This window comes from Bufo gargarizans, chromosome 2, assembly GCF_014858855.1.
Source record: "Bufo gargarizans isolate SCDJY-AF-19 chromosome 2, ASM1485885v1, whole genome shotgun sequence".
Taxonomy (NCBI): Eukaryota; Metazoa; Chordata; class Amphibia; order Anura; family Bufonidae; genus Bufo; species Bufo gargarizans.
The window spans coordinates 593,732,804-593,745,857 of NC_058081.1; the positions used below are offsets into that span (position 1 = coordinate 593,732,804).

General features: G+C 44.5%; 1 protein-coding gene across 1 annotated transcript in view; it reads left to right on the plus strand.

Annotated features, from left to right (window-relative positions):
* CFAP74 (cilia and flagella associated protein 74) overlaps nt 1–13,054 on the plus strand; it is a 202,839-nt gene that overhangs the window by 46,472 nt on the left and 143,313 nt on the right. The window contains exons 11-13 of the mRNA XM_044281876.1: nt 2,260–2,461; nt 7,757–7,927; nt 11,338–11,511. Of these exons, the coding sequence (XP_044137811.1) occupies nt 2,260–2,461; nt 7,757–7,927; nt 11,338–11,511 (547 nt within the window). The remainder of the gene's footprint in view (nt 1–2,259; nt 2,462–7,756; nt 7,928–11,337; nt 11,512–13,054) is intronic.

Below are 13,054 nucleotides of genomic sequence, written 5' to 3' on the forward strand. Positions count from 1 at the left end.
AAATATCGTCCAGTGTAATAGAGCCTTAAAGGGAACCTGTCATCTGTCTCACTGAGGGCAGCATATAAGAGTGACAGAAATGCTGATTTCAGCGGTGTGTCACTCATGAGCTAAAAGTAATTGGTTGCTGAGAACCAGCATCATAATCATTGCAGCGGCACAGGCCTTGAAAAGAGTCCAATCTTCCTGAGAAGAGTCCTGGTTATTCATAATCTCCTGCTCTCTCGCCCATCTGCTGATGATTGTCAGTTCTCTCCTAGAGAGAAAGGGAGAAAACTAGGTATTAGACTGTCGGACATCAGCAGGTGGGCAGGAGAGCAGGAATTCATGAATAACCAGGACTCTTCTCAGGTGGCCGTGACTCTTCCAGGTCCAGTCTGCTGTGATTGTGATGTTGGTTCTCAGCAACCGTTTACTATTAACTTATAAATGACAGAGCGCTGAAATCACCTGTCTCTTCTTTATGCTGCCTGTCTCTACTTTATGCCGCCTGTCTCTTCTTTATGCTGCCTGTCTCTTCTTTATGCTGCCTGTCTCTACTTTATGCTGCCTGTCTCTTCTTTATGCTGCCTGTCTCTTCTTTATGCTGCCTGTCTCTACTTTATGCTGCCTGTCTCTTCTTTATGCTGCCTGTCTCTACTTTATGCTGCCTGTCTCTTCTTTATGCTGCCTGTCTCTTCTTTATGCTGCCTGTCTCTTCTTTATGCTGCCTGTCTCTACTTTATGCTGCCTGTCTCTACTTTATGCTGCCTGTCTCTTCTTTATGCTGCCTGTCTCTTCTTTATGCTGCCTGTCTCTACTTTATGCTGCCTGTCTCTACTTTATGCTGCCTGTCTCTTCTTTATGCTGCCTGTCTCTACTTTATGCTGCCTGTCTCTACTTTATGCTGCCTGTCTCTTCTTTATGCTGCCTGTCTCTTCTTTATGCTGCCTGTCTCTACTTTATGCTGCCTGTCTCTACTTTATGCTGCCTGTCTCTTCTTTATGCTGCCTGTCTCTTCTTTATGCTGCCTGTCTCTTCTTTATGCTGCCTGTCTCTACTTTATGCTGCCTGTCTCTTCTTTATGCTGCCTGTCTCTACTTTATGCTGCCTGTCTCTACTTTATGCTGCCTGTCTCTTCTTTATGCTGCCTGTCTCTACTTTATGCTGCCTGTCTCTACTTTATGCTGCCTGTCTCTTCTTTATGCTGCCTGTCTCTTCTTTATGCTGCCTGTCTCTACTTTATGCTGCCTGTCTCTTCTTTATGCTGCCTGTCTCTACTTTATGCTGCCTGTCTCTACTTTATGCTGCCTGTCTCTACTTTATGCTGCCTGTCTCTTCTTTATGCTGCCTGTCTCTTCTTTATGCTGCCTGTCTCTTCTTTATGCTGCCTGTCTCTACTTTATGCTGCCTGTCTCTTCTTTATGCTGCCTGTCTCTACTTTATGCTGCCTGTCTCTACTTTATGCTGCCTGTCTCTTCTTTATGCTGCCTGTCTCTACTTTATGCTGCCTGTCTCTACTTTATGCTGCCTGTCTCTTCTTTATGCTGCCTGTCTCTTCTTTATGCTGCCTGTCTCTACTTTATGCTGCCTGTCTCTTCTTTATGCTGCCTGTCTCTACTTTATGCTGCCTGTCTCTACTTTATGCTGCCTGTCTCTACTTTATGCTGCCTGTCTCTTCTTTATGCTGCCTGTCTCTTCTTTATGCTGCCTGTCTCTACTTTATGCTGCCTGTCTCTACTTTATGCTGCCTGTCTCTTCTTTATGCTGCCTGTCTCTTCTTTATGCTGCCTGTCTCTACTTTATGCTGCCTGTCTCTACTTTATGCTGCCTGTCTCTTCTTTATGCTGCCTGTCTCTTCTTTATGCTGCCTGTCTCTACTTTATGCTGCCTGTCTCTTCTTTATGCTGCCTGTCTCTACTTTATGCTGCCTGTCTCTTCTTTATGCTGCCTGTCTCTACTTTATGCTGCCTGTCTCTTCTTTATGCTACCTATAAGTTTTCCATTGAAGAGTGAACATGATGAAGTGTGGTTGGGATCAGCACTAATCACACAAGGACGGTCAATCGGAAAGATCATCAATGTAAAATCCTATAGACTGTCTTTAATAATACAAGTTTACCGATTGTGACTGGACGACTTTATTTAGAAACCCAAACCTTCCCCTTTACACTAAATTTGAGATAATCCATAATAATTTAGGACAGAAAGCATCCTTTGTCACTTGGTCACACTTGACGGATGGACAGTAATGTGAACAATACTTGTGCTCTTATTTAGAGAGTTTGAAGAGTCACAGAAAATAAGGAAGCAAGAAATTGTAAGTCGGATCTTACAAGAGGAATCCAGCCAAGGAAAACAAAAAAGACAAGCCTCTTTAGTAATGAACAAGATCCAGGAGCATGGCAGACTGCGAGCCAAAGCATTGCAGTATATCCAGTCAGCCATAGTGACAGAGCCAGCGGACGACCAGGAGCTGACGGTAGGAAAACCAAATAACTATGTGCGCTTCTGTACGTTTGTGACCATGGTTCTAAGGAGTTTGTGCAAATGCTATGAGGATAATTATTGTTAGTTAGATATTAAAATGATAGCATGGTCATAACTGTGCATAAGGCATCTCACCCAAAATGGCGAAAGGCACTGTTGAGGGTAATCAATGCAGGTTGAAAAGCTGTAAGGTGATGGCCACTAGAGGTCTAACTTCCACCTAATTTGCAGTCCACGGCCTGTTGTCAGACAGGATCCGTCCCTAGTAACAGAGACACAGAAGATGGATCACGGGAAATGGGGACGTGTCAGAGCTAGCTGAGCTCCTGAGCCTGATAAAAGAACTGCTCCTACACAGCTTCTGAAGATTACAGGCGCCTCCTGTGTGTCTGTAAGTGCGATCTCTCCCTCCTTTTCTGTTCTACGAGTTCCGGAGCTGAAAACAAACATAGTGGGAAGTAAGGGAAAGGACTTCACAGTAGTCCAGTGCTGGCAGGTTCCGCAGAAGGGAGACACCGCCTACTTTTGAGAGAAATGCATCTAGCTGTGTAGAAATGCATCTAGCTGTGTAGAAATTCATCTAGCTGTGTAGCTGAAAGGAATAATATGACTGAAAGAGAAATTAGGGAATCCCAAAAATACCTGTTCAATCACAGTTAGGATTGTACAAAGAAGCTCAAGTGCACTTTAAAGTTTGCTTTTTTTTTTCTGGCATTTTTTAAGTGGCCGTACAATCTTTTACAATTGATGGCCGATACCCGACATCCCCATCGATCAGCTGTACTGCAGTAACGCCAGTACCGATACTCGGTGTCGAAACTACACAGCTCTGTCTGTTGTGCAGTGGGTGGAGCTGATTATTGCAGTGCTGCCCTCATTACCGTCAATGCTGCAGTAACAGCTCCGTCCATTGCACAACTGACAGAGCTGTGTAGTCCTAGCTCCAACTCTTGCGCCAGAGCTACTCTGAAATAGCTGATTGGAGGGAGTGAGGGCGTCAGACCCCTGCAAGTCCATATTAGGCCATCAATATTAAAATCCCAGAAAACCCCTTTAATGAAATAGTTACCCAACTTTTTGTGTTTAAAAGTTCTGTAAAATGACACTATTGATGCCGTTAACTAAACCTTATAAAAGTTTGATCCACGTGCCATGCAAATGAAATTGCAAAGTAACAAACCTGGACAGATCTTTTCATATTGAAAATCCATCCAGCTTAATTTCAAAGCAAACACAGATAATTTTTATATGGCATCAGTGTTCCCCGCCGCCAGGCAATCTTTTACCCAGCCATCTCTGTTACGAGGGAAGAGATGTAATGAAACTTCATAATATGATCGCTACCTGTGGTTTAATTGTATCTGAACGGCATGTTATAAAGATGCTAATTATGATACAGAGCGAGAATCACAGTGCACAATCTTTAAAATAACCATGAAATTATTTCTTGTTTCAAGTTCCTTGGTGGGTAATTTTATGATTTCACACTTTTCAAGGAGGACCAAAAAATGGGAAAATAATAGGTTAAGATGGAAATTCAACATAATTAAGGTTACAGTGTTTATTGTGTTTTGACTGTTGAAGAACAACAGCACTCAGCTTTCCCAGAGTACGGAAAGGCTAACCTGCAGGGAATAAAGCCTACACTGAGGGATAGCTGCCATATCGGTTGCGACTCAGCTTTCCTAGAAACTGATAACAAAGAAATGATTTTGTTTCAAGGCCATGGACACCTTTGGGGACATTTTTATTATTGCATTTTACTTATTTTGGGCTAAAAAATAATTTTCCAATTGGCATTTATTAAAAATGTTCAACTGTTTGTCTTCTACAGGCTTCAGGTATCACTGGCTCTGCAGACTGTGTCAGAGAGGAGCTGTGACTGCTCCATTTCTAGCCCTTATCTCTTCACTCCTGACAGCTTATAAACACTTAAGCTCAACTGTGATTGAACTGCTTATAATCAGCATACCAGAATCAGGCGTATTCCAGACACAGTGACGCCAGCTGCGTCTTATTCACTGGATCTGTCGGGTTCCGAGGTGAATACCGGCATTTCGTCCTCTATATTCACTGCCATCTGAGGCGGAGGCTCCTGCTGGAACCTCTACCGCAGATGTGCACTTAGCCTTAAAGTGTTTGTAACAGACAGAAGGTTCTGACAGAAGTCTCCATTGCAGATTCAGGGGGGAAAAAAGAGCAAAAGACCTTGTGCAGCTGAATTATGTCCAGCAGAATTTGGGAATCCCTACCGAAAACTGACACTACTATAGTCAATGGGATCTGTCAGCATAGGCCGGATCGGTGATTCACCGCATATGTGAACCTAGTGTCACGGCCATGGTCATGGTCGTGACTCCTGAACCGCATGCGGTTGTCAGCGGTTTTGGTTTGGTTGTCAATCACAGGTGAGGGCTGTGGTATTTGTTGCTGCTGGCAACAGTATGTATGTGGCAGCATAGCAGTCTGAGCTGTATCGTGGCAGCTTGCTATGTTGTGCATGCGGTTGCGTTTGGTATGTGTGTATGTTATGCACTTTTGTATGTCTGGTGTGCACTTGGTTTTATGTTTGGTGTGCACTCTGACATTTCCCTTCACTGTAGCTGCCTGTGCCAACGTTTGGTTTGAGGTACATGTGGTGGCAGTGTCTCGGCCTTTTGGCCGGCTCCCAGGACACGTTTGCCACACATGTCATTGTCATCGGTAACAGCTGCGGTGAGTATTTGTGTGTATTTCCTTTTATGTGGTCTCACTACACTTCCTGGTGTTGGAAGGGTTAATTCCCTTCTGTGTGTGTGAACACTGGGTGTGTCTGTGTGGGTGTGACTACTTGGGCCTATAAAGTCTCAGTGTTAATCTCCAGTCTGAGGGGTACTTCAGCCATGGCTAGCTGGAGTAGCCTCCTGTGTTATTTCACCTGCCAGTGGGGGCCACCCTTGTGGTCATAAGTTTAAGTTTATGTGTGATGTTTTCCTTTATTATTCAGTGCAGCTATGGATCTGGGTTCCTGTGTGTGGATGTGTGTGTGCTGAGTTCTATTTGTATTGTTGTGGACTTCAGCTTGCCTGCACACGGATCCAGTCAGCAAGGCTGTGGCAGGTGGCTGGAACTAGTGCACCACCTGCCATATCCATAGGCCTGTTTCTGTTCCCCTTTTTCCTGCAGCTTAGCCAGTGAGACTCCTGTTCCTCCGTGTCCAGAAGGAACAGGTCGTCTTACCCTTCACTCCTAGTTCAGGGACCGGCGGAGGGTGAGTAGGGATCAGCGGTTCCTGAGCATGGGCCCTCCTACCTTCAAGGTCGGCCCTTGCAGCTAGGAGTTAGGGACGGATTAGGGATGCTTTAGGAGGTGACCTGCTCCCTAATTCTCTCGTCCTGGCCGAGCAGTGGTTTACATCTTCTGGCATCGCACGGCTGAGGATTTTCCCCATCCTCAGCCGTGACACCTAGCCTCAGGAAAACAGAGACAAGGGTTACAAACAACATCATCAGCAATGATTTTATTGAGGAGGAGAAAAACAGTCTGCAGAGTCGGTGAAACCTGAAGGGTGTAGTTTTAATAAAGACCAATTGGAAAAATGCTTTTTAGCCCAAAAGAAATACAGTGATTTAATAAAAAAAAGTTGCTTTTAGGCCTCATGCACACGACAGTGTTTTTTCACTGTCAGTGATTTGGCTTCAATGGTCCGTGTCCGATTTTGCTTCAGTTGTGTTTGCTTGTGTCTTCCTTTTTTTTTTTTGTCTGACAGGGGAAAAAAAAAGGAAGGTTAATAAAAAGTGTAATTTTATTGCACCAAGGTCTTGTAGAAAAAAACGGACATGGACGCGGACACGGATGACATACCAGTTGTGCATCCGTTTTTTGGGTCGAATGGGTCCGTCCTCCGTTTTCCACTGACAAGAATAGGACAGGTTATATTTTTTTGACGGACTGGATTCACGGATCACGGACGCGGAGAAAAAACTGAGGACTATCAGTTTTTTTTCACAGCTCCCTAAAAATGAATGGGCCTCCACTAAACTGTGAAAAATGACGGAACGGACGCGGATGCACACAACGGTCGTATGCATGAGGCCTTAAACTCTACTAAATAGTCCCAAAATAATTTTTGCTATATACTTTATTAATTAATGATGCTGTAATTAAAGGGGTTGTCCGGGACATACCCACATTTTTACAGCCCCTGTGATATGAGCATTGGAGCATGAGATGCTCCGATGCTCTGCCTTGCCCTGCGATGGATTGCGCAGGGCAAGGGCGTGTTTGTTTACCTCGGCGCACTGCTGGGCAGAGGCTTCAGCTCAGCAGTGTATTCGGTGACTTCACCAGCTCTTTAAAATGGCAAGGGGAAGGGCAGAGCTAAAGCCAGCTCATCAGTTCCAGTAACGTCACCGGGCTCCCTGCTGGGCGGAAGCCTCCGCCTGGCAGTCCCCATGGAAAGCCCGATACGTCACCGGATCCCCTGAAGATGCCTTTGCCATGCGCGATTCAGCTCATATCACAGGGGTTGCCAAGGTGAAAATGGGCATATGTCCGGGTTCAGCTCTGAACCCGGACAACCCCTTTAAAAAGGTACCCAAAGTTTATGATAGTACCTTGCATTCCCGTACAGCACTGGCTTGTCAGCGCTGGTGTACCGGATTTTTGCTGCTGTAGAGAACTCTGCACAGGAGGGAGCACAGATCGCTGTCCTGCCTGCGCTCCCCCCCCCCCCCCCCCAAACGAATTCTGGCACAGCACATCGTTACCCTGTGCCATACCAGGTTTTAGCTGATCGGAGCAGGCTCCTTCCTGTGCCTGCGCTCCTCTCAGATGAAGGCTCTATATACCACATCGGTACCGATGTGCTGTGCCAGAATTCGTTTGGGGAGGGGGAGCGCAGGCAGGACAGCGATCTGTGCTCCCTCCTGTGCAGAGTTCTCTACAGCAGCAGAAATCCGTACACTATACAGACAGTGACAAGCCAGTGCTGTACGGGAATGATGATTTTAAGAAGTGGTACTATCAAGAACTTTGGGTACCTTTTTTAAGTTACAAAACAACATATTTCATTAATAAAGTATATTACTAAAATTATTTTGGGGCTATTTAGAAGAGTTTAATAGCAACTTGTATAAAAGTTTACTTACTCTTTAAAAGAGAACCTGTCACCAGTAGTAAGATATAAAAACTAGCAGAGGGTAGCCATTCATCTGAATGGATCACCCTAGACAGCAGGGGGAAGATACAGAGAATTTCTAGTATAATTTTCATGAAGAATATTCTATAATGATTTTTTTGTGTGCAGCATAAGTGGCGTTCCCCCTCCCCTCCATCATCTGATGAAGAGGACAGATCCCTAGCCGCGCGTCCTCCTTATCTGTCACCAAGATTTTCATATGAATCTGAAGAAGAAAGTGAAAACTTGGTTCAACCAGAGTTCAGAGGATTATGGAATGAAGACCCAAAACCCTATAAGGTAAAGGACGAATAGTGACGTGTGCTCTTTCAATGTATGATCCACCCAACGACTCTCTCTGTCACTTTTAAAGTGCAGAAATAAGACACGGTTCCCTAAAGAATCTGTCAGCAGATTTGTACCTATGAAACTTTGTCGCACCTTTGATAGACAGGGCCAGGCATGATCACGTTTACACTGCTTGGCCCCCCTGTCAATCAAACTGGAGCTGGAGAGAGCAGAGCCTCTAGGAGCAAAGGCAACACCCCCGTTGCTCCTAGAGGCTCATTTGCATATATTAAAACTTCATTTTTTTCTCTCAGCAATGCGGGCACATATGAACATGGGGCCAACACAGATGCCTTCAGCTGCTAAGTGCACATGTAAGGGTCCATTCACACGTCCGCAAATGGCTCCGCATCCGTTCCGCAATATTGGGAACGGGTGCTGACCCATTCATTCTCAATGGGGCAGAATGGGATGCGAAGAGCACGCTATGTGCTGTCCGCATCCGCATTTCCGTAGCGCGGCCCCAAACTTCCGGGCTTTGGCCCCAAACTTCCGGGCTTTGGCCCCAAACTTCCGGGCTTTGGCCCTAAACTTCCAGGCCGATGCTCCGCAAAAAAATAGAACTTGTCCTATTCTTGTCCGCAATTACGAACAAGAATAGGCAGTTCTGTGGGGGGTGCCGGCCGGGTGTATTGTGGATCCGCAATTTACGGATCCGTAATACACTACGAACGTGTGAATAGACCCTAACAGGTCAGACAGTTTCATAGGTACAAATCTGCTGACAGATGCCCTTTAAAACCAGCTCAGCCAGCATCTCCCAAGCCTGATAACAGTGACAGCTTCCAGTCAGCTACTCCATTGTTTTTCAGCATGGTCACGTGCTTATGTTTGCTGCGCTCTGATCAGAAGTGACTGCCTATGGACGAATGCCCTGGATATTCGCCTGCACGTCGATCTCTCAATGATTTGTCTCCTTTCCGTTTTCCGTGCACAGACTGCAAAGCTGCAGATCATATTGTGCTCGCTGGCTTGTGTACTATACATAACTGAACATGACGGGAGTGCTGTGAATTCAGAACCATTTCACGCTGCAATTTGCAATTCTGTTCTAATTGATTATTATTTTAAGGCCTATTTTTCAGCCTGTATCGAAGGAACAAGGCTATACGCCGTGCAGTTACATTTCTAATTTTGCCAGTTTTTGCAAATCACTGTATCAGCTCTGGTTTTTATGGGCTATTGCATTATATCTACTGTGTCTGCCGTCTGCAGATACCGTTTTATTGAATAATATGAAGATCTTTATAACCTTTGGGGGCAGGAGGTTTACCATTGTATATTATTTTTGTACAGACAGTTTTAGAAAATATTATACAGATTAAGCCTTTATTAAACAGCTATTTCATAAAAAAGCAATGTACGATTACCGACCTGAGATGTATTTGTTGCCTAAAACAACACGGCGGCTGTGAGTAGTACTGTAGCTTGTCCCATTCACTTGAATGAGTCTAACTAGTACAAGCTGCAGTACCAGGCACAGCCACTTGTGGCGGTTCACCTCCCTTTCATTATGCTGATTGGCAGGGACCCACAGAGGTCAGGCACCATCCACCAAACACTGACGGCTAAAGCCTTAAAAAAGAAATTGCCAAATTATTTTCCTGTTGGTTATTGAGCATTGGTCAATAATTGGTGAGCCAGTTTTGTGTTACTAACTCAGAGCTCCACATCCCCCATGTTCAGGAGGATCTGTCAGTTCTCTTGACATCAGTGCCGGACTGGAAACTTAAAGTGGCCCTGGAAAAAAGCCTAAAAGTGGCCCCATGTTGTAGGTGGGGCCAGCAATACCGTAGTGCAGCACAAAATACCACCCCAGCAGAACCAAATACACAGTGCAGCACAAAATGCTGCCGCCCGAGGACGGCAACACAGTTGAATTCAGGAGGGCTCCTTCTTTTGCCAGCAAGATGCTCCGAGCGTTTATTAATTCTCAGAGCATCAGATTGTTATGTACCTGACCGGCGGCCATAAGAAGGGCTTGGGCAGCCTCCTAGGCATGAGCCCACCCAGAAATTTCCCTTTCGGGTTTGTGGCCAGTCCACCCCTGCCTGACATGTCTGTTCAAGTAAATACTTTTCCTCCCATGAAGTTATGGTTCCTCAGTTATTCCTCTTAGAAGCTTTTGAATAAAATGGCTGGGGTCTTACCAGTTGGGTGTGTCCAGGGGCGTAGCTATAGGGGGTGCAGAGGTAGCAGTCGCTACCGGACCCAGGAGCCTGAGGGGGCCCAAAGACCCTTGTGCCGCGTAAGAAGACAACAGTTTTATAGAAAGTGCATGCTAATCAAGTTACACCTCTGGCTGGAGGGAAGGGGTTAGGTCAAGAATTTGCCATGGGGGGGGAGCGTTTCAATTTTTGCCTTAGGCAGCATGAAGGCTATGTGCTTCCCTGCCCCTGGCCACAAAGCACTGAGGGAAGGGGGGCCCAAGCTGAACTCTTGCACCAGGGCCCATAAGCCTTTAGCTACGTCCCTGGGTGTGTCCCCCTGCACTGTTTGCCACTACCTTCAATTAGTGCTGCCAGTGTCAGACTGGGTATGGACACACCTGTTAGATGACCAGTTGTCAGTGTCATACGTAATCAGGAGGAATAACAAAGGAACAGCGCAGTGACAAATTATGAACAAAAATGCTCCAGAATTCTTTTTTTATGGGTAATACAAGAAGCATGTCTAGAGCGGTGCTCTTTAAAGGGGTTGTACCAAGTCTGTACCTGATCTCTTAGCATTGGGGATAAGTATCTGATAGCGGGAGGTCTGACCACTGGGACCTTCATCTCTCCAAAGAGTGGCAGACCAGTTTCCCTGTATGAATAGAGCGGCACATCACATTTGTGTGCAGCCGCTCCATTCATTCTCTGTGGGACTGCTGCAGATAGTCGAGTGCAGTACTCAGCTATCCCTGGTAGTCCCATAGAGAATGATCAGAACATTGACATTAGCCACTACAAGGGGAGCTTAGGATGTTACTGCATATTGTTTTATTACTGGCTTCAATGCATTAATAGTATGCGGTACAATAATTACTCAACACAGAACGTGGGACCTATTTAAGATTAAAACAAGCACAGAGACGTTCAAGGGTGGACCTCCGTCTGAGCCTTGATGGAAACCTTTTGCAGTCTAAGGATGGCTAGCTGTCTTGGCTCTATTTCCTTGTCAAATCTCAAGGCTTGTTGGAAAGTCGGATCTTGACTCATAGGGAGGAACTTCCAATAGGTGACGATGGCGAGATGGTTCTCTTTCTTGGGAGATTACTATCATTTTTTTCTAAATAAATCCATCATTTGAGACATTTAGGACGATCTTAAATTGATAAGCAATTGTTTGGTCCACACTGACCCACGTTTATCCTTATTTAGGTACCAAACGATGACATAGGCACCAAGCCTCTAGGGGGCAGTAAAATGGAAAAAGAAATTATGACTGAAACCCTAAGGAAGCTTCAGAATGGCATTGTCGAAAAGCAGGTGGTCTCTGGACATGAGTTTAAAGGCTGTCCATTTTATAGCAAACCAAAGATGATCCATTTCAAGGTTAGTATCACATTGATGTCAGAAATGAATATAACAATTTGGCTTTTACTAATATTTGCTTACATTTTTTGTGATGATTGATTGCCTGTGGAAGTCAACTGAGGCTACATTCAGATCTGCATTTTTGCTGGATCCATCATGGTGTTTACAAAGGGCATTTCTGTGGCGTATCGAGAATTACAATCTACTACCACCCCTAAAAAACTCCCGTTTTAAAACAAAAGAGAAAAGGGATCTAAATAAGACCTTTACGCCAGCACAGTGGTCCTTTGTGTTTTCACTAAGTTCAACCACGTCTCGATGCGTTAACCATCTAGAAGCATCAAGGAAACTACTTTATAGATGGTATTATACCCCATATAGGTTGTCTGTCATTTATCCCACAACATCAAGTCTCTGTTGGCGATGCTCAAATGCCACGGACACTTTAATGCATATTTGGTGGCAATGTTCTAGCATAAACCTACTTTGGTCTCACATTATAACTCTCATGGAATCGGTGATAGGATTTGTGATCCCCCATAGCCCGGAAGTGGCCTTATTATTACTGGGTCTAGATACATTACAATTAGCAGATGTCACAATCCTCTCTCATATTCTTATAGTGCCAGGGTAGCAATAGGTAAAAAATGGAAAAAAGTACAGATCTTCCCTCCATATATGAAATCCTAGCCAAAGTACACTACAATTACAATATGGAACTACTAATTGCCAAAAGATTAAACCAGTTACCTAGATATAGTGTAAGATGGAAGAAATAGTCTATATTCGTGGTGGGTAATTATCCTTCCTTACCACAGCCTCAAATATAATTAAAAATCATATCACTAATGGAAACTATGCAACTTCCATAAGTATGGTGTAGCACGTATTCCATAAGTATGGTGTAGCACGTATTCCATAGGTATGGTGTAGCACGTATTCCATAAGTATGGTGTAGCATGTATATTCCATAAGTATGGTGTAGCACGTATTCCATAAGTATGGTGTAGCAAGTATTCCATAAGTATGGTGTAGCACGTATTCCATAAGTATGGTGTAGCAAGTATTCCATAAGTATGGTGTAGCAAGTATTCCAAAAGTATGGTGTAGCAAGTATTCCATAAGTATGGTGTAGCAAGTATTCCATAAGTATGGTGTAGCACGTATTCCATAAGTATGGTGTAGCACGTATATTCCATAAGTATGGTGTAGCACGTATATTCCATAGGTATGGTGTAGCACGTATATTCCATAGGTATGGTGTAGCAAGTATTCCATAAGTATGGTGTAGCAAGTATTCCATAAGTATGGTGTAGCAAGTATTCCATAAGTATGGTGTAGCACGTATATTCCATAGGTATGGTGTAGCACGTATATTCCATAGGTATGGTGTAGCACGTATATTCCATAGGTATGGTGTAGCACGTATATTCCATAGGTATGGTGTAGCACGTATTCCATAGGTATGGTGTAGCACGTATTCCATAGGTATGGTGTAGCACGTATTCCATAAGTATGGTGTAGCACGTATTCCATAAGTATGGTGTAGCACGTATTCCAT